The sequence below is a fragment of the Sprattus sprattus genome (assembly GCF_963457725.1).
Source record: "Sprattus sprattus genome assembly, chromosome: 9".
NCBI lineage: Eukaryota > Metazoa > Chordata > Actinopteri > Clupeiformes > Clupeidae > Sprattus > Sprattus sprattus.
Genome location: NC_137928.1, coordinates 27,939,929 through 27,963,011, shown reverse-complemented (window position 1 = coordinate 27,963,011; position 23,083 = coordinate 27,939,929). Strand labels below are relative to the sequence as shown.

At 45.1% G+C, this 23,083-nt stretch overlaps 1 protein-coding gene across 1 annotated transcript in view; it reads right to left on the bottom strand.

Moving 5' to 3' along the window:
• The window catches only part of LOC308370419 (membrane-associated phosphatidylinositol transfer protein 3-like), a gene marked incomplete at its 5' end in the record, with an annotated part of 96,847 nt that extends 81,878 nt beyond the window's left edge, over positions 1 to 14,969 (bottom strand). Inside the window, 4 exons of the mRNA XM_080845071.1 lie at positions 10,745 to 10,840; positions 12,386 to 12,474; positions 13,374 to 13,399; positions 14,934 to 14,969. Of these exons, the coding sequence (XP_080701197.1) occupies positions 10,745 to 10,840; positions 12,386 to 12,474; positions 13,374 to 13,399; positions 14,934 to 14,969 (247 nt within the window). The remainder of the gene's footprint in view (positions 1 to 10,744; positions 10,841 to 12,385; positions 12,475 to 13,373; positions 13,400 to 14,933) is intronic.
• Between the last annotated feature and the right edge of the window lie 8,114 nt (positions 14,970 to 23,083).

Genomic DNA, 23,083 nt, shown 5'->3' with positions numbered 1-23,083 from the left:
GCCGACTGAGCTCATTTCCTCTGAGACAATGACACAGGGGAGGCCATTGGGAGACATCATGACTGAGCAATGAGACTTCAGGCCGTATTTCATTTATCAAGCGTGAGACAGATGGAACGCAGTGCACTTCCTCCAGGTCATGGTTAGAAAATGCAAAACGAGTTCTGACAAACAGTGTTAAAGGACATAAGTATTGACATGTACAGTACTGTGCAAAAGTTTTAGGCAGGTGTGAAAAAATGCTGTAAACTAAGAATGCTTTCAAAAATGGAAGTGTTAACAGTTTATTTTCATCAATTCTTCATAAATTAACCAAATGCAGTGAAGGAACAGAAGAAAATTCTAAATGAAATCAATATTTGGTGTGACCACCCTTTGCCTTCAAAATAGCATCAATTCTTCCAGATACACTTGCGAACAGTTTTTGAAGGTACTCGGCTGGTAAATTGTTCCAACCATCTTGGAAAACTAACCACAGATCCTCTGTGGATGTAGGCTTCCTAAAATTCTTCTGTCTCTTCATGTAAACCCAGACAGACTCGATGATGTAGAGATCAGGGCTCTGTGGGGGTCATACCATCACTTGCAGGACTTTCTGTTCTTCTTTAAGCTGAAGATAGTTGTTAATGACATTGGTTGTATGTTTGGGGTTATGTTCCTGCTGCAGAATACATTTGGTGCTAATCATACGCCTCCCTGATGGTATTGCATGATGGATTAGTATCTGCCTGTATTTCTCAGCATTGAGGACACCATTCATCCTGACCAAATCTCCAACTCCACTTGCAGAACTGCAGCCCCAAACTGGAAAGGAGCCTCTACCATGCTTCACTGTTGCCTGCAGACTCTTATTATTGTACCTCTCTCCAGCCCTTCGGCGAACAAACTGCCTTCTTCTACAGCCAAATATTTCTAATTTTGACTCATCAGTCCAGAGCACCTTCTGCCATGTTTCTGCACCCCAGTTTCCATGTTTTCGTGCTTAGTTCAGTCACTTGGCCTTGTTTCCTTGTCGGGGTAGAGCTTTTTGGCTGCAACTCTTCCATGAAGACCACTTCTGGCCAGACTTCCCCGGACAGTAAATGTCTGTACCTGGGTACCACTGGTTTCTGCCAGTTCTGAGCTGATGCCACTGCTTGAAATCTTCCGATTTCGAAGGTAAATAAGCTTGATGTGTTTTTCATCAGCTGCATTAAGTTTCCTTGGCTGACCACTGCGTCTACGATCCTCAACGTCTTCTTCAAAAGAGCTTGAACTGCACATTTTGAAACCCCTGTCTGCTTTGAAATCTTTGTCTGGGAGAGACCCTGCTGATGCAGTATAACTACGTTGTTTCTTGTTGCTGCGCTCAGTCTTACCATGTAAATGGATAAAAAATAAACATTTATTGTTTACATTTTTTAAAGCATTCTTAGTTCATAGCATTTTTTCACACCTGCCTAAAACTTTTGCACAGTACTGTACTTCAGCGGAATAATAGATGCTTTTCACACCGATCACTAAACTCTAACCCTGAAAAAGAACCAGTGACAGGGCAATAACTTGACAACCCAGTTACAATACATAACTAATGAGTTTCAAATAGAGTAACATGCTGCATCTCCCGGTCTCTTTTTGAAAACACTAAAGAGTTTTGAGATGGTTTTGCACTTCCATCAACTTCTGGAGAGCCGAACAAAAAGGCACCTCTACTGGTAATGCTAATCTGCAACATCATGGAGGAAACACCCAATTAATAAAAAGTGGAGGGGCAGCAACTATTCCTATTCATTTAAATGTAAATCGAGATGGTCAACCATTACACCTTTGGTAATGGGACCAGAATGAACCCTTTGTTGAAATATAATAAAGCAATCTATCTCCGGTGGCAAATGTTTTGTTGCTTTGAATCAGAGGGAGCGCTCAAGTGAAGCTGTAAATATGATTTGGTTACAAACACGCCATCAGTTATCGCTCTTCATTGAGATTCTTGACATCGGTTATCAGATCTTGGATTAATGTGATGGAGATTTGTCGCCGCAGGCGGCGTAAATTCCCCGAGCGTGGCTGGCACACACTTGATTAAGCCTAACTCCGGCTCATTCATCAGGAAACCTGTGGCCATTTCCACTCCTGCTCACTTTCACTCCCGGAGGATGAAGTGTGATGGTTGTGCAAAAAGGGAAGGGGAAAAAAGAAATAAAGGATAATTTTCTCCAGGGGAACCTGAAGATAGACCTTGGGAAAACAAACATGAGAGAGAGGGAACGAGGGATGCAGAGAGAGAGAGGGAGAGAGAAACAAAGAGAGACAGAGAGAGAGGAAGAGGGAGGGAGGGGGAGAGAGAGAGAGAAAGGGCGACAGAGAGAGATGAAGAGGGAGGGAGGGGGAGAGGGAGAGAGAGAGAGCAAAAGAGGCAGGGCCACAGGGCTCGCAAATTTCCTAAATCCCTAGATAGGCATTCCTTGGTAGGCATTCCTGCTGGGACTGGCATCAAACAGAACCTGACTGGCATCAAACACTTGACTATCTTGGGGCATCAGGCTAGCGATGTTGTGAGCCCTGGGCCAGCAGTTCCACAGCTAAGAGCGTATATTAAAGCCATCCGTATCCATTAGAGTGAAAGGCTGAGCAGCCGTGGCTCTTCATGGGAGCATAAATAGCACATTAACGAGCCACAGTCGGCATCGCCTCACAAGGCCAAAGCATCACATGCCAGCCCTGTCATGTGTTTGTGAGTGTGTGAAAAGAGAAGATTTACTTCGACTCCCTCACAAGAGCAGCTCCCATTCTGCCATGAATTCAGTATCTGGCCGACTGAGCATGTGCAGCTTGTGATGTTTTGAAACCGCTCTTATTCTGTTCTAAAACATAGAAGCTGAATAGAGATTTAACTAGACCTGGTGCTAACCTATGCCTTGTGCTCAAATGTAATCTTCACATATGTGGATATTCGTCACAGAAGCAAATAGGGTTCAATGGTCTCATCAGGGATAGCTGGCCTCCACTCATATGATCCTACAAATATTACTAAACCTAGTGTTAGAAAGATTCTCACCTTCCCTGTTTCCCTCACACTCACCGCCACACGCTTTTCCAGCCTGTTAATTTCCCCACCTGGTTTCAATAATTCTAATTAGCCCTGATCACCTGCCACCCTGCCACCACCTTTAAAAACTGCACCTGTGCTCACAGCCCCTTCTTTTCACTCAGAGACACAATCCTGAATGCTGTTTCCATGTGCTCTTTCCGTGTGCGTTGTCAGTTTATGCTCCGAAGTTGGTTTACTTCTGTATTGCCTGTGTAGGCCAAGACCTGTTCTTTAGTTATGATGCGACACATTGTTTGATTTACCTTTTTGTATTTTATGATTTAAGCACACGTTGTATGCTGTGGCACCCTTTTGTTGAATGTATTGTTTGGCACTGATTCGTACGATTTTCCCTTCCTAGAAACCACACCCACCATCCTTCCACACACCTTCCCTCCTTACACACCTTCCTAGCTTCCTACCACACACACACACACACACCCAACCATCCTACAGTCCTCCAATAAAGACTTGAACTGTTACCCTGACTGGACCAGTGTGTCTCATCCACCACCTCCATCTGTCTCAAGCCAGCCACCCTGCACCTCCTCCACCTCCTCCTTTTCATGGTCCTTCGAGCCGGAGTCCTGATGACCGATGGCGTCCAGTCCTCCACCGCCTGCACCTCAACCCGAGCGCCCACGCCGGCAAACCCGGCCTTCTGTTCGCTGCGTCGACCTCGTCCTGCTCCATTGCGACTCTGAGGATGAGGAGCCGCCAGTGGAGGCCGAACTGCCTGCACCGAAGAGAAGTCGACCTTCCTCACCTCACCCTTCTGAGGGAGCCCCAGCACCCTCTCATGACTATCTGGCAGCCCCAGTTCCCGATCCTACAACTGCGCTCCTACGGCAGTTACTTGTAGAATTCAGAAATCGGAACAGACTACTACTCCTGCAGTACCTGATGGAAGATAGTCCCCACTCCTCGCCTTGGTCATTTCCATCCCCCTGCCTCTATACCCACGGCCCCAAGTAGCAGCATCCTCTTGCGCCCCTGTCCTGAGCGCCCCTGTCCTGAGCGCCCCTGTCCTGGGAGCACCCCTGTCCTGAGTGCCCCATGCGCCCCTGTCCTGAGCGCCCCCTGCGCCCCAGTCCTCGCCCAGAGCGCCCCTGTCATCGCCCTGAACGCCCCAGTCCTCGCCCTGAGCACCCCTGTCCCAGCCCTGAGCGCCCCTGTCCTGAGCGCCCCTGTCCTGAGCCCCCCTGTCCTGAGCGCCCCCTGCGCCCCAGTCCTCGCCCAGAGCGCCCCTGTCATCGCCCTGAACGCCCCAGCCCAGAGCGCCCCTGTCCTGAGCGCCCCTGTCCCAGCCCTGAGCGCCCCTGTCCTGAGCGCCCCTGTCCCAGCCCAGAGCGCCCCTGTCCCAGCCCTGAGCGCCCCTGTCCTGAGCGCCCCTGTCCCAGCCCTGAGCGCCCCTGTCCCAGCCCAGAGCGCCCCTGTCCTGAGCGCCCCTGTCCCAGCCCTGAGCGCCCCTGTCCTGAGCGCCCCTGTCCCAGCCCTGAGCACCCCTGTCCTGAGCGCCCCTGTCCCAGCCCTGAGCGCCCCTGTCCTGAGCGCCCCTGTCCTGAGCGCCCCTGTCCTGAGAGCCCCAGTCATCGCCCAGAGCGCCCCAGTCCCCGCCCCGAACAAGGCTCCCAGTCAACCGCCAGACCATTTGCCCCACTCCAGTCGCCCACCTGGCTGGCCACCAGACACTCTGCCCCGGTTGGACCGCCCACCCGGCTGGCCACCAGACACTCTGCCCCGGTTGGACCGCCCACCCGGCCGGCCACCAGACACTTTGCCCCTCCTCGGCCATCACCCTGGATGGCCGCCTGACCCTGGGTCCTGTCCGATTCTCTGCCCGCCTACCGACGCACGTTTGCTGACCCAGAGCCGGTGACCCCCAATCTTTTGCTCATTGGACGGCACGATGCCCCCCACCCATTATTTTCAAATTTGCTCGACAAATTTGGGGGCGGCTGTTAAGATCCTCACCTTTCCGGTTTCCCTCACACTCACGGCCACGCCCCTTTCCCAGCCTGTTAAGTTCCCCACCTGGTTTCACTTAGGTCCAATCAGCCATGATCACCTGCCACCCCGCCACCACCTTCAAAAGCTACACCGGTTTTCACACAGAGACACAATCCTGAATGCTGTTTCCATGTGCTTTTTCTGTGTGCGTTGTCTGTCTCATGTAAGTTTATGCTCCTAAGTTGGTTTACTTCTGTATTGCCTGTGTAGGCCGAGACCTGTTTTATAGTTATGATGCGGCACATTGTTTGATTTACCTTTTTGTATTTTATGATTTGAGCACACGTTGTATGCTGTGGCACCCTTTTGTTGAATGTATTGTTTGGCACTGATTCGTATGATTTTCCCTTCCTAAAAACCACACACACCATCCTTCCACACACCATCCTTCCACACACCACCCCTCCACACACCTTCCTACCTTCCCTCCTCACACACCTTCCTAGCTTCCTACCACACACACACCCAACCATCCTACAGTCCTCCAATAAAGACTTGAACTGTTACCCTGATTGGACCAGTGTGTCTCATCGACCACCTCCATCAGTCTCAAGCCAGCCACCCTGCACCTCCTCCACCTCATCCTTTTCACCTAGAGTGAGGTCATGCAGCCGAAGTCTGATATTTCCCTGCATGACCGAACGGTCGAGGTTAGTAAGTTGTTTATTATATGGCATCTTTAGCTCTTTTCATTTTGTAAATGAAAATAAATGGTACAAACTGACAGAAGGGCTCAGCGAAAATGGCTTTAATTTACAGTAAAAGACAAGTGACTCAAACTATAGTAGTATAGTATTCACCACTTTCAATAACACATTTTCGCTGCTTCTGAATTGTACTGACTTGTACTAAGTCCTATATAGTATAACCCGATATCACAATGTTCACGAGTTCTTGAGTCTTTATTCTTCAACTGTCATCAACTGTCATGGTACCACAACATTCAACTGGTTTCCTGCTCACAGATCATTTCATAATAGGAGTCCTGATTCTATCAGTACTAAACTTTACATGCTCATGGCTGTTTGTCTTTTAATATCGCTTATTTTTAAGGATGTAATGTTTAGTACTTGGTACATGGTATCGCTCATTTTTAAGATGACGTCACTGGAGGGCAATAACAATACTTATCAGACCGGCGAGGACGTCAATACGCAGCTGGCATGACAACCCATTAGCCAATCAGAATGCTCGTACTGTCGTTGGCATATAATACAAATGTATATTTAATATAGATGAAATGACCACTAGAAATACTAAGTATATGGATAGTGATCCATTACCTTCATGACCTCCCTTACAGTGCCTGGCCATAACATTTGGACTTTTAGTAGTACCACACAACTACCATGACCACACACACACACACACACACACACACACACACACTACAGCTAGTGTACTTGAACAGACTGGTGCCAACAGCATGGGGATTCCAGGCCTAATTGCTCAGTAGACGTGAGAGGCCCTGGCGATCTCTGGCCTGACGGTGAGCTTATCACTCCGCCACAGCCCACGGTCAGATGGGGGGAATGGAGGCAATCAGACAATGGTGGCACCTCCCCTGGGTCTGTGGGTGTGTGTGCTAAGTGACAACCAGACGCCTGTCCACACCACACCCCTGTGATCATCTCCCCTGACTGCCTGTCCTTTCACACACACACACACAACCCCCTCCCCCCCACACACACACACACAAACACACAGAGAAACTAACACAAAAATGAAAATGGCTCTTTTTCATGTTTATGGTATCCCCATCACACAAACACACAGACAAAAACACAGAGAGACAAACACATACACACATACACACACACACAAACAAACACATACACACACACACAGCACAACAGAAAGCATTCAACCATAAGCACGTACAGATAAATAAAGCTCACAGGACAACACAAACAAACACTCAGTAATTTCCACACACACTTTGACTGACTGATTTAAAAACAAACTAAATAAGAAGTCACACAGATGAAATCACACATGCATTCACACAAACAAAATGAGCCTCTATCTCTATCTCTGTCTCTGTCGTGCCCATACTCACACACATACTGACGAGTGTTACCAGCGGAGCCAGCTCTTCGTTGTTTATGTTTTGTTTGTTAACTAAAACTAAAAGCCTTCCGCAGCTCGCAATTTGAACAAAATAAACCCTGACCTCTTAGTGCACTCTTCCTAGGTCATGTAAATAACTTGTAAGAACGCCTGACGTGTGTGGATGTGTGTTTGTGTGTCTGTGTGTGTGTGTCAGCTTGTGACGCGAGTGAGTCGTGTTGTTCTGAGGGTTCAGTTTTGCTCATCTTTTTGGTTGGCGATGAAACTCAAAGTAACGCAAGAAGCTATGGTGTCACGGACTGGCATCAAAAGGGGGGGTGGGGGGGCAGGCGTCAGTTCCTGCCAATTAGCCACAGGTGGTGACATCACAGAAGCCCCTCCGGTAAATCAGTTCTATCCCTAACCATGTGACCAAACCCATCCTGACACAAGACATGCACAGGAAATATACACACACACACACACACACAAAAACACACACACACACACACACACACACACACACACACACACACAAACACACACACACACACACACTAACCTATCCTGACACAAGACATGCACAGGAAATATACACACACACACACACACATCCACACACACACACACACACACACACACACACACACACACACACACACACTTACCCATCCTGGCACTAGACTTGCACAAGAAAACAGCAGGAGATTTCTGTCCGAACTCTCCCAAATCAGCAGACCAAAAACAGCACTACCTTCAACAAGAACACAGTCCAGAATACTATACTTGACTGTTACAGGCATAAAAAACTTAAAAAATGATGTCTGATTTTTTTCCCATTTAAAAAACCCATCCCTGAAATGCTACAACTGCAAAGCCTGATGAAACCTAAAAGTGAACCACTGCATTACATTTTATTCTGTTCTTCTATAACCTACAGATCATCCATTTAGCATAGCCCCTTATTCTGACAGTCTAATACATTTTCACGGCTAAATTGTGCACCCTTGTGCAGCTTATAGTGCAAGAGATGACATTAATCACCTAAGAATATATAAACCTCCAGGAGACTCACCACAGTGGGCTGAGAAGAATGATGCATAAACCAGCCTGACTATTATTGTCTTTTCTTGCTCTTTCTCCACCTCTGATCTCACACCCACTCTTTCATTTTTCCCCTCTAAAGTCTTTCTTTATCTTATGGTTATATCTGTGTTTGTAGGGAGAAAGGAGAAGACAGTGCTTTTTCCCAGATGCTCCTCACCAGCAGTCGACCCTGCCCTTAGCAGACACATACCAGGGAAGCAGACCCCGGGTCATCAACATTACACACCAAACCATAGGCAGACAAGGCTAGAGAGCAAGCACGCGGTCAAACTCAATTACGGTCCTCAGGCCTTTACAGTGTAAGAGTTCCTTTGCAGAAGGCTGCCACAGGACCAGTTCAAATACAGGAAGATGGTTATGAAGTTGCTATATTAAGAGAACTCTATTTACTTGTTCAGGATTCTTTAAAGGTCACGTCTGGCTGTTACAGAGAACCTGCCTCTTTTGCGGGCGAGAATGCTAGCAAAAAAAGATAAACCCCTGAACACTCCCTCCACTGTTGGATCCAGCACCGTCAGCACGTCCCTGTGAGTGCCTGCCTGAGCTGCCGAAAAAACAAATCGCTCCCAATTATGCACCAATCAGGCACCGGAATCTGAGGCTCCACTGATGTCAGAGAGAAGCTGAGCCTGTGAAAGGCGACCTAATCAGAGGAATCACTCAGAGAATAATGGAAGTTGACATGAAAGCACAGGAGACCACTGGCTGCCACTTTCCCCCCTATTTCTATTCAGCACAAACATCTGGACTTAATGTAACTCCTCCTCCTCCTCCTCCTCCTCCTCCTCCTGCACGCACGCACGCACGCACGCACGCACGCACGCACGCACGCACGCACGCACGCACGCACGCACGCACGCACGCACGCACGCACGCACGCACGCACGCACGCACGCACGCACGCACGCACGCACGCACGCACGCACGCACGCACGCACGCACGCACGCACGCACGCACGCACGCACGCACGCACGCACGCACGCACGCACGCACGCACGCACGCACGCACGCACGCACGCACGCACGCACGCACGCACGCACGCACGCACGCACGCACACACACACACACACACACACACACACACACACACACACACACACACACACACACTTCCTTTAGTGCCTATTCCCATGTGTGTTATAGATCATTAGAGAGAATCTCTGCACAGGATGAGGAACTTCAAGTGCCACCCCAGGGGTGTAAATTCTGTTTCCTTCCCCAGACTCCGCTGCCACACCGGTGTCACTGTGTCATGCGCAGACAGAGACATCTCAGACCAGTGCAGTGCCAAGGTTGGTCTTGTTAACATCTTTGCTCAGTGTGAGGAGGCACATAATGGCCTCCAGCAGTGTCAGTATCAGGGACTTGCTAATCAGGATTCACTGCATTATTATGTCCAAGATGTTTCCATTGCAGTGGAAAGTGAGGGTGATAGTCAGGGGAAGGGCTGCACTGTAGCGGTGTAGCTGCATAGGACCAAGCCTGCGGATGTTGCTATGCTGGTCACAGTTGCTCCCTCCCCGATAACCCCTCTGCTCCAGGAGGTGTGAGTGACCTTCACAATCCATCACTTCCCCGATCGCGCTCAGCCCAGCCCCGACCAGTACAATCCTTATGACCTGATGAAAGTCTGCGCACACGCACACACAAAATATCTACCAAATATTCCTCCCCGCTCTGGGGGTGAGTCAACTGTTCCATCACACCCACGTTCACAGCTCCCACTGAGCAGCAACAGGAGGAACTATGGGGGGATTCTTTCAACAGCGTCTTTCTCTCGTGTTGTGACACAGAAAAACAGACAGACAGAGAGAGAGAGAGAGAGAGAGTATGGCTGCTGAAAGCAAGGATGAACAGCGGTTCAATCTGCTGCAAACCGCCCCCATGTAGAGCACATCAGTGGGTTATTACCATGAGGTTTGGCAGGCTATCACTATGTCATTGGCATGTCAGGAACACAGTAGGCCTATGCAAGTTGGATGAAAATGGCACGTTGTACTTTTTCATGTTTATGGTATCCCCACACACGCACGCGCAAACGCACACGCACACGCACACGCACACGCACACGCACACAGACACACACACACACACACACACACACCCCTTTACTGGAGATTGGCATGTGTGGTCCCTATCGCAGAGGGGTAATTTTGCAGCAGGGGTCTGGCATTAGCAATCACGTTCTCCCCTCTTAACTCAATCAGGCCAACAGCCCCACAGCCTGGTAAACACAGACCTCCATTGGCTCCTCATGCGTGGATTTCCCCCCAAATGTCCCTATTCCCAGGTGTGTTCAACCGTGACTGATTGCAATTCCATGTACTTTATGAAACACCTCTGAAAGCCAGCAAAAACCCTTTTCCTGTGCAGTTACAAAGCCACAACAATCAGACACAATACCCTTATGCCAGAGACAATGTCTGAGACTGTGAGAGTGAACAAGAGACATACAAAGAGAGAGAGAGAGACAGAGAAAGGATGGCAGAGGAAGAGTACTACCAACCTCTAGCGTCAAAGAACTCATCGTCAGAGCTGTCGATGGACTCCTGCGCGATGTTCTGCATCCGCCAGTGGGAGGCGCTGTGCTTGCGCAGGGAAGCTACAGGAAAGCAGGAGAAGAAAAGTGGTTAAACTTCAAGGCAGAATAATCACAATCAGAACATGTAATCAGGACACATTATTCAGAAACAAATTGAGTCTGTCTTTCTAAGATATTGTGAAGTGAGGAATTTTTAGCCCTTAGCAGGTCTCAGGAAGATGTGTGCTTTAAATATTAAATCAGCCCCCTCCACCTCTACGATGACATTTCCCTGCCAAAGACTAAAAAACATAATACATCTAAATTCACAAGAGGGGATTAATGAGCGGAATAGCCATAAAGTATTCCAAACTAAATGAGGCCCATTCTAAATACTTCCTTCTTAAATCCTTATTAATAAGCACTTACATCAAGATCACACAGCAAGGACCGCTGTGCTCATCAAACTCAAGCTCAATCCGGTGAAAGCTAAAGAGAGGTGACGATTCCAAGGACCGAACTCGATGCTCGACCCGTCTGATATCAAAGTTAATGGTCTTATCATCTGATGACTGAAGGCTGTAGCAGTGTTAATTAAAAAAGCACTAGAAGGCAGCCAAAGCCTCATCTTCTCTGTAGATATATTTCAGATTTTGCACTCAGAAAACATAAATCAATGTGTGAATAACAGGTACTGAGTTAAAAACTCAAAGAAGTTCAAATGAGTGAATAAGAGGCACTTGTATGTATATTCTTGACCTACTGGAATGAAGAATACATGGATTGAAAACCTTTGCATCACAGGGTACATCATCTCTCCATGCACTAATCATCTTTTTCTCCCACACTTTCCCATGGTCAGATTGAGCCATTTTCTATGAGCTGTTTTAAATGTTTTTTTTTTTAACTTCTTATAAGACATGTCCTACGAAACCGTCTGTGGTGAGCGAGAGCGGTGTTAAATGGTTCTGATGAGTTAAATGAGTAAAATGAAAATGATTTCTTCTCACACAGGCGAAGTAGGTATGTACTAGTTGGCTCTAAATCTCCGTTGTGTTAAAGTTGAACTTTTTGACCCAGACACAGGTGACATGAGGCGACGCAACAGTCAGCCCTCGTCACTGTTGGCTCTGTGATGCCAGATTGGTGTGTCTCTGGGTCAATCCATTGGGCGGATGGGAGGGGGTGGGCCTGGGGCGCCAAACACCACTGTTGAGTCTTCTAGATGGGCCTTATTCAAAGGAACACTGACTGAGGAAGGCGCTTGGCGACTTGACAACCCCAGTGAAATGCTCACAAAGGCATCTTTGTTGCTGTTGCTATTAAGTATTGTTATATGTATTGGTATGATGGTTGAAGTGCTCTCTAGGTTGTTGGGTATGAGTACTTGCATGTGACAGTGAGGGGTTTGGCCACTGAAATGCCAAACCAATAGCACAAGGAATGTAACATATCTCCCTATAACTTAAATTACAAAACAGCTCTTCTCTCCAACACACTAGAAAGAAAGGCAAAGGCACTTGAAAGAAAGGCACTTGATAACTTGACTGAGTGCAGGGAGGCTGGCTGGAAAGCCACTATATGACCTGTAGAGGTGGGGTGTAGGGGCTTTGTTGGCTCTTCAACCTCTCGCCTGCTCCGAGACCTGGGGTGCACAGGAGCTGGCCATCGGAGAGCTGGCGGAGGAGGCCGAGAAGGGCAGCTTCTGGTTGTGGCTGCGGAGGAAGTATAGGAGCTGGGGGCCGAGTAACACCTAGGGCATCAGTGGGGTTGGCAGGGAGAATTCCCAGCCATCGCTCCGCCACCGGTCGATGTCCTGGGGTTAAAGGAGCGAAACATCAATGACCGGTGGTCCCCAGCTGATGATCAAGTAGGCCCAAAATGATGTTCAGGTACACCTGATTTCCAACGGCACCGGAGGAGGTGCGTCAGGCAGAAACGCTCGGCAGGAAGACCACCAATCCTGTATTTCCAATTTGACAACGCCAGTGAAATGCTCACAAAGGCATCTTTGTTGCTGTTGTTATTGAGTATTGTTATATGTATTGGTATGATGGTTGTAATGCTAGGTTGTTGGGTATGAGTACTTGCATGTGGAAGTGAGGGGTTTGGCCCAACCAATAGCACAAGGAATCTAACATATCTCTCTATAACTTAAGTTACAACAGCTGGAACAAGCTAGAACAGCTAGGTGGCCTCTGCATACCAACTGTGTGTCTTACTTGAGCCTGGCCAAGATGATCTCCAAGAACCCCCCCCCCCCACACACACACACACACACACACATACACACACACATCTCTGACTGGCCATTTGCACACTGCAATGCACACACAACTCATGTTCCATTTGCACATATCAAAACCGCTCTCCTCTCCAACACACTATTTATTCATAGACCTTGGCCTGCTGCCTCCCCGGGGCCCAGAGTCATCTGCACCCTTTAACTGCCGTGTTGGTAATAGAATTGCCCTTTTTCCATTTGGCTTATTGAAAAGAAAATCCCCACTCTCCATTATATGACAAAATATGTGTAAATGGTTTATATTAAGGCAGTGGTTTGGTGTTCTGACCTAAAAATATATATATCCATGGCCATGGGTAATGCTCTTACAGCTTGGCATCCTTGGAAAAATAATTCTGCACACAGAGATCAGAGGGCAGAACAACATCAAGACCATTTCAAGACCCAGAATCTCCCATCACAGCCCATCATGTCCAGAGCAGGATGTGTTTGATCTGAGCTCCAGGGTGTTTCATGCCCCGTCATCTCCATTACCTGCCTGATAACCCGGAGCAGTGAGCTGCCATTGGCAGCGCCCGGGGAGCAGTGATCGGGGTTAGGTGCCTTGCTCAAGGGCAGAGCAGTGCTCTACCACTTCCCCCGCCCACATTTTTCCTACTGGTCGGGGATCGAACCGGCCACCCTAAAAGGCCACCCCCATAGGCCACGGCTGCCCCATTTTATTTCTCTGTTGCAGTGGCGGACCGTGCATTTCACGACTGGGCCTTCAGCGATGTCCTAGGCTACACGACTTTAAACTGAGTGAATCCACCTCCTAATACCATCATTATGACGCCATGGCTCTCGAACCATTATATTTATACAGAAAGGCAGTATAAGTGAGCATTGCATCTCCTTAACATAGTCGAGTACTTTATTAATATTTCCGGAGCATTTAAAATCAATACACCCGTATTAACAATACATTAAGAGTAGTAAACTCTCATATTATCGCTATTATATGATAGCTTGGATATTACTGTCACAACTTAAAAATAAAAGGCGATTTTCAGGGATTAGTCTACAAAGTTTTATTAAGTCCACCGAAAGTAGCCTATGTGAGCTTAAACAAGTTTGTCCACTAAACATCGCATTGTCCCACCTGCAAAGCAGTTTCATTAAACTTCCCATCCTCAAGATATCCAGTTTTTCTTGAAAGTTCCGTCTTGAAAATGGCGTTGTAATTGTATCAAAAACTGGAATTATCAAGTTGGTGTAAACTAGTTTATTTGAGTTGGTTAATGTAATTATATTTAGTCTTACCAATTGAAACAACTAGTATAATAAGCATTGAAACCGATGTACGTCGTTTTCGCATTAGCCAGCTAAACTGAGCACTGAAGCACTGCACCGGTCTGCCTCAGTATCCAATCAAAGGACGTTTACGTGTCACGTTCAACGCGAGGAAAGAAATCTTCCGGGCCTTCTAGAAGGCCCAGTGTCGCCAACTCGAAATCTGATTGGTTGTCACAACTGTCTGTTTCAGTTCATTCAACTTAAATGAACTGAAACAGCCAGTTGTGAAAACCAATCAGATGTACACGGGCCTTCAATGTGAATTCTGAAGGCCTCAGGGAAGAATTCTGTTCTCGGGGAAGGTTTCTCGGAGCGTGGCAACACTTGATAGCTGAAATATGATTGGATGAAAGCTCTAACATAAATTAACAACGCTGGAAGCTATGAAATGAAGATAATGGACTATGGGGAATAATTGAATACATATTTATGAAAAGAAAATATTAAAATTAAATGTATTTTATTACATTTATTTTCTGATGATGTTTAGGCCAGCAGAGAAGGCCTTGAAGGCCCTGACGGACCACCACTGCTCTGTTGTTACAATGCTAATTGGCATTGTATTTCATATCGTTGGAAAGCCTGGTTATTTACCTTTACAACGATGTCCAACTTGTAAGGATCATGCATTTGTCGAATGAGCAGCACAGCTGATTATGTGTAGCCTGACGATGTCATACTCATAATTCTAGTCAGAATATGAGTCTGAGACCGAACCATTGGGCTGTGATTATGGGGCGTGTTTCAACGAACCAGGAAAGAAAATTCCTCTTTGCTGAATTGGATACCTAGAACCAATCAGAGCAACGTAGTATTATTACCATCTGATAGATTAAACTTTTACCTGATCCCGTAGGAAGGACGGCAAAAACATCTTTTCAATCGACAAATGCCTTGATCGCGTTTCTCTGTTCCTCTTTCAAAATGAATGCGCTGTCAATATCTGTTGAGATATGCCTGCTCACGTTACTTAATTAGCACTCAAGGCTAGAAGCTACCATTTGTTTCAATGTTTTTTTTGTCTACGCGTTAGCATAACCGATCAATAATGGTCTAGAGTGCTTCAGTTAAGACCTACAATCTTTGGCAACACTCGTTTTGCGTATACACAACTAACCGAGTCAATGTAGACATAAAAAAAGTCGTGTAGATAGCTTAAATCCTATAAAATATGTCCCACTAAGCTCCCGAGACGGCGCCATCTTTGTCCGATGTATAGGCTATTCTATCTATATCTGTCCATCAACGTATAAAGCCCTCCCTTACAATTTTATTGGTCAGATCACTTTTCGGTGGGCTTGAATCCCTCCCAACTAGCTCGACTCCAGACTGAATCTCCCAGACCAAACATTTTGTGGGCGGAGTTCAGGCTGGTATCCAGGCTAGATTATGTGGGTACGCCCAAGTAAAATTTGACAAAATTCTCTGCCAATGCTAAACAGTGTATTTTCCTTTTGATATTGATTCTTGTTTTGAATTGTTTGGTGGATTGGATGATTGAACTCTCAATCAGTAACAAAGAACAAACAAAACGGGTTGGCAATTTTACACTTTCTTCATTTACACGGCTCATCCCACAAATGCATGATACTTACATGTTGGGCATCATTGTAAAGGTAAATAAACAGGCTTTCCAACGATATAAAATACAATGCCGACTACCATTATAACAACAGAGATATAATCAACCAAACACAAATTTAGTTTGACAAGTTTATTACAATAATGAGGTTAAATTGATAACCCATTATATGTGCAAATAGAGAAAAACGAATATGTTTGTCGCAAGGCTTTGAACCGGTTCACGGAACGAAAACGAAAACCAGAAACTTTTGAGGTTTTGCTAGGAACAGAAACGAAACCACAAACTTAAAAAAAATATATGTTCCGGATCAGAATCGTTTACCTAAAATAATGGTAACCGGTTAATAACGTTATTTTTTCGCTCTTTCACAAGATTCCTAAATGCAATATGATTGGTGATGTTCTCTTCCGGTCGTTAACTTAGATACTAGAGAACCGTGCCGCGCGCCGCCAGCTGGTAGCCTTATCGGATCAAATCTATGCACAAGCTGTAGCCACCAGTCTCTCAAACTCAATCTTAAGAAGAGGTAAATATTGTACCAACTATCTCACACATGTTTGTTTTTAAATAGGAATTCTATAAGATAGGCTACGAATTTCCAATGCATTGTTGTAAAAATATGCAGGGTCAAGTTAATGAAATTATAGCTAAATTGGACAGTTAGCATTGGCAGTAGACTACCTTGCTATTGCCCAGCATAACCGACCCTAGTTTGTTAAGTCTTTATTTAAAACGTAGGCTAATACGGTAGTTCTCATATTTGGAATTTTAACTTTTTTGTTCAGAGGGGAAGACATTGCGAGAATCCTATGCGGCAGCATTATTCATTTGACCCCGCGACTAACAAATCCAAATACAACGTTGAGGGATGTATGTAGTAGATACCATTGCAGTTTTGTAATATTTGTATTGTCTCTGTTGACAAAAATGCACTGATTGGGCCCTGACGAGGTTTGGCCAAATGCTGTTATGTTTTGTTTGCCCAATAAACAACATAGCATACATTTTTCTTGTCTTAACTAATGTATAATACTTACAAAATGTCAGAATTACAGTTGCCGCTTACATAATGTAGCCTATAGTGCTTTTTTAATGTTTAATGACAGGATAGAGACATATAAGATTATTTTAAAGTCCTAATGATCAGCCTACTTATTTGTATGTCCCGCAGCTGACATGGAACGCTATTAACCGGTTCAGGAACTTTATTTTTTTGTTCTAACCGGTTCAGGAACGTCAATTTTAGGGTTGGAACGAAAACCGGAAACGTTAAAATACTGTTTCTGATCGGAACGAACCAATTGGGAAAAAAATCTGGTTCAAAGCCCTGGTTTGTCGTGTGGAAAACGTGTTAATTGAGTGACTGACTTACAAATAAAAATATTTGTTTTAGCAATACAATATCAGGATGATACATGTTAATAGTGCCCATTGTGCACAATTCACTTCTTAACAATAAAATAAAAAGAAATTCTCCAAATAAAAAAAATCAGAACTTCATCCTGGGGAGTTGGTGCTTTTGTCTGAATCCAGTGAGGCATTCCTCTGGCTGGTGATGAAATAAGCAGGACAGCTTTTCTGAAAGACACATAATTGGTCTCATTCATCTTGTTCTTTTTCCAATCAAATAAAATCCTGCATGTCTTGGCCTAGAACCGACAAAAGAAGAAAATGAGGGACACCGCGTTTTGGACGGTAGATGAATGTATTTGCATACATAAAATTCCAGGAGGAAAAGTAAAATGACTCAAATGGCGTCTTTAATCTCAGAGGGATTGGTAGCAACGATGAACAGTATTAGATGCTTTAGTTTCAGTCTTTATCCTCAAGTGCTTCTGTGCAGATCTTGTTCCTTACTCTTTTAACACTTCAAATACAAAACTGGTGTATAAACCTCTGAAGTAAAACTTCTTCCACTATATTACCATTCAAAAGGTCAAACACTATAAAAGGTCAAACACTATGGAACCATACACAGAGTAAAATAAATGATCATCCAAAGCAACTCAGGGTGAATTGAATGGTTTAATGAATGCAGCCTCGCTTTTAAACCTCAGAGTGTGTCCAGATTTAGTTTTAGGCTGTATAATAATCTGACGATTGATTATCCTAGTTTTGTCTGTTGTATTGCCAATAATATTCAATACGACTGCAGGTTCACTACCTTATTTTTTAATCTTACCATTCCATTTTCTCTTGTAAGTACTGAAGTCTCTTCAGACTTTTCCTTCAGTTTCCTCTTAAACACATTCTATTTAATATAGCAGGAGAGACTGGTAAATTACTTTTTCAACCTGTCCATCAGTTTTCAATTACTGTTGTGTGGGGTCTCAGCATGATAGCACCACTGCCTCATATTGAACAGTTGTAGCGGTGGCCACCCCAGGTAGTGAATAGTTCAGGCGCCAGGCAGGCCTAAAATCCTGCCACTTGACTGAGGTGTACTACCGTCAGCAATTTAACGAAAATTAGTGAAGGCAAATAAGGATAAAACTCAAAGAGTTGATTCAAACGTACATAATGCTTATTTAATAAAAAAAATAAACAATAAACACACTATCAAAAATCACAAATATCACCTTTAACCCACGTTAAGACAAAACACGAAACAAACAAAACATGTTACTTTAAACAGGCAGTGTGTGTGCGGTTCAGGGTTTCCCCCAGGATTTCCTGTAAGGTGCGGTGGCACCTCAGCGGGGGGTCTGGGGGCCCCCCCCCTGAAAATTTTGTATTTCTTAGACGCAATTTCCTGCATTTTAACCGAATTGTGGGCCCAGTTTCAGCTCAATACAGAACTGTACTTTTGTTTCTAAATACGGGACAATGTCATTATTTCAGGTCCTTAAAGGTGTACAAAGTATGGGTCCTCATGAGCTACCTATTTGGCAAAACATGATCGGTGTTATACAGCCACGGTTTAAACCTAGGCTTTTCAACCCATGTTGGGTCCCAACCTGAAGCCCTGTGTTTGCCAGGTTTTTTATTGTTGTTGGTTGGCTGGCTCTTCTCACTGTCTTCCCTCACATCTGACTCTCTTGGTTCTAGGCAGCATTCTCCAGCTCCACTACTACTACCTGCCTATATTTCATTTCAAAACATTACATGTTGAAATATGATGACAAAATATTACTGTTTACAGTAGCCTACTTCACATACATTGTGTGACTACTATGACTATTGTTACTGACTACTGATACTGTCATCATAAGAAGATTTAGCAAAAGGGGCAGGTGTTTATTTTGGGGATATTTACACTGCACGCATAGTAGCCTGCTTGCTGAAGCCTAATGATGCTGTACAGCGCTTGCTACAACTACGTCATTAAGCAGGGTGCCGCAAAGTGGTCAACAAGTCAAACAAGAGAAGGCGGTGCTGAAAGGCAAAACACACACACACACACACGAACGCATGTCCAAGTGGGGTTATGAATTCACAGGATATCTCGAGGTTAATTTGAGAAATGGCTCTTTCCTTTTTTTAGTGAAGTATTTCAGCAAACTCATCTGAAAAAGAGGACAGAGTGAGACGATCTAAATGCATTAGAATTATTATCTTTGAAGAGGACGCGTTGACATTTTGGATTCGAAAACTCCGGCGGGAATTACTAGCTATTAGGCTACTTGTTTAACTGTTCTTGTATTTATTACGAACGAAATCGCTAAGTTGGTCGGCTTGTCCTTAGCCTAACTAATAGATCTATGAGCTCTGCGAAGGTGTCCGCCTATTTTTAAACCACGCAGGCCTCGGACTTGCTACCTTTAACAAACTTTGCTCTGTTGTCATCCGCTACAAGTGCAGGGCTCATTGAGGGACCACACACAGCTGTGCGTTTAGAAATGACCGTTACTGAAGCTTATTTACATTTAGCCTCCCGAAATAGACGCAATGTGAGAAACCAGCCGTCTACGTCTACAACATATTAGGCCTACGATGTAACCCCTGCACAATGTTCAACAACTTGTTCTCACATGTAAAATAAAATTAATTCAACGTCACGTACCTCTGATCCATTTGTTCGGTTTCTAGTTTGAGGGCCAGTGTGTCAGAAACGAGAGAGGGGGCGGGGGGAGTATGTAAACCGGCTGTGGTAAGCCGTGGATGCCGTGGAACGCTGATCAAGTGCGGGAAAGGCAGACGAATCCTTTGATGTGGCAAATAACACACCAAAAAACAGGGCTCCGATTTTTTCCGATGCGTGGCGGGGAATGACGAAGGTGCGGCGGCCCGCCACGCTGAAATGAACGTAGCGGAAACCCTGCGGTTGTATGTGTGGGTGCGTGCGTGTAAGGTTATGTGCGTTTATGTAGTGTGAAGCAGCTTGAGAGTCAGGAAGTATAAGCAAGGTGCTCTCCAGTGTGAACTCACGGCACGTCGTTTGAACGCAAGGATCTGCCCTGGTCCTATGAGAATAGAACGGCATGTTTGGCGAACAATTTGAAACTGTGTGAGGGAATTCCGGGATTTCCAATGTCGGCTTCTCAGTGTGGTTTTTCCGTGACGCGTCGGGAGGACCTCTCCAGACCACGAACTCCAGCACTCTTCGCAACTCACTATCAGAACTCCTCCAGGCTCAACTTGGGACTCTCTTGCTCCTTACGTGGCTGTGTCGTGTCGGCGTCAGTGTCTGTTTCTCACTCGCACTGAGAACCGCCATTGATTCTGTGATCACCCTTTATTTAGAAAACCACTCCCATATTGACGTGACTGACGTAAATTGGAAATTACGTGCATGACTAAAAGTAGCAGGATTATGTACTCTGCTACACAGTTCATGTCCTGCAAGGTCACAGAAATACCAACAGAACACGGAACCCATCTGTCAAAGTCCAGGACAGCGGATTCATTAATATAATTTGTCTTTTTCAAACAAACATTATTTCACTTCTTAAAAAAACATTAGTGGTTCCCATATGGTTTTTGGTGAGAGTGCGGTCATGTGTCACTACGCTCACGCCGTGATCTGTGTCTGTCTTCTTTTTCACAACAACAGGAAGATCATACTCTGATTCAAAGTTTCAAATTCAGCTTTGAGTTTGTGGGTTTAAGAGAAAGTGACTAATAGGGCGTTTATTTGTAGACCTCTGGAAGGTCCAGTGATCATGTCAAAATTACAGTTACATTTATATCAAGGGACTAACAGTACAGATAGCCATTAACATCAACTATTTAGAGTACAGATAGACATTAACATCAAATGACTTAGAGAAGAGATAGACATTAACATCAATGGACTAACAGTACAGATAGACATTAACATCAAGGGACTTAGAGAAGAGATGTATGTATATCTCCCTCAGTAGCCCATGTGTGCTCTGTGGGAATCAATCCTGTGATCTTGGTGCTGTTAGTGCCACTCCACTCTACTCTACCAGTCACGCCGCAGGAGGTCCTTTGAATAATACATTTAAAGAAGAACTAGAGGGATGAGGTCATATCTACCCTCACTGGTTTCCAGAGAAATGGGGTTTAAGTTATATTACCAAGTTCTAATGAGTTCCCCATTACTCATTATTTCCTGTGCTTTTCCTAGAAATGTGTTGAGAAGCTGTACAAAATGATCCAGCCAAAATGGTTCATTCTACAGTGTTAAAATAAATGGTTACTTCTCCTGAATGTGTGAACCACATTCCATATATAACAATATTACAATTTTAATATCCATAACTCATCTGAAACCTTATCTCTAAGATAGATATCGCTCTTACCTTCATTAAGCAGCTACATCAGCTCACTCATATTATGTTTAATTATGCAAGACTCCAAGAGGTGCAACACCTCTATGTCTGAATATCCACAGATCATAATCACAAAAATCCTTTAGTCTTTGGGGAACCCTGCATCTACCTTCCTATTGCTTTCCAATAAGACTGGGCCAGCTCCCGTTTAATAATGTACCCAGACAGGTCTGAAACAAGCTGCTCTGCTTCCCCAAACATACTAAATTGCTTGTCACCTTCGAGGACAAGTCCAAGCCCATGTTTCACATCAATCTGAATATGATCTTTCCATTTTCATTTTCATTATTATGTAACTATCAGGATCAGAACTATTTGCAGTGTTACATTTTGTATGTCTTGTAAACAATGTGATTAACCAGTCTAATCTTTAGAGAGCAATAACAATATTTAACCGTACTAGTACCTCCAGCCTAAGTCAGTTCTGTCTGGCCTGGCCTGGCTAGACAGAAAGCAAATTCAAACTGTTAACGGTTCTTGGCAAAACTCTCTTTATGCTCACCAGCACAACATATCCCATAGCAATGGGTCAAATGACAATATGTACTGTGTGTATATATATAAGAATGGCAGACAGCAGGTAACGTTCCTACCATCAGAGCTGCATCTAGACTAACATGGCTGAGCTCAAACATCTGCATTCAGAGCTGCATCTAGACTAACATGGCTGAGCTCAAACATCTGCATTCAGAGCTGCATCTAGACTAACATGGCTGAGCTCAAACATCTGCATTCAGAGCTGCATCTAAACTAACATGGATGAGCTCAAACATCTGCATTCAGAGCTGCATCTAGACTAACATGGCTGAGCTCAAACATCTGCATTCAGAGCTGCATCTAGACTAACAAGGCTAAGCTCAATCAAGGCGGAACTCAATCTAGACTAACATGGCAGAGCTCAAACATCTGCATTCAGAGCTGCATCTAAACTAACATGGATGAGCTCGAACATCTGCATTCAGAGCTGCATCTACATGGCTGAGCTCAAACATCTGCATTCAGAGCTGCATCTAGACTAACATGGCTGAGCTCAAATAACTGCATTCAGAACTGCATCTAGACTAACATGGCTGAGCTCAAACATCTGCATTCAGAGCTGCATCTAGACTAACATGGCAGAGATCAATCTAGACTAACATGTATGACCTCAAACAAGGCAGTCATCTTTAGATTCAATCCTATACTGACTTTCTCTATAGAACTGTGAGGCGAACACTGACCCTGCTGGTGGGGCTCCAACACATGTTTTCTCCCTCTCACACACACACACACACACACACACACACACACACACACACACACACACACACACACACAAACAAACAAACAAACAAACAAACAAACAAACACACACCCACACACACGCACATAAACAAACACACACACACACACACCGCACACTCACTCACACACACACACAC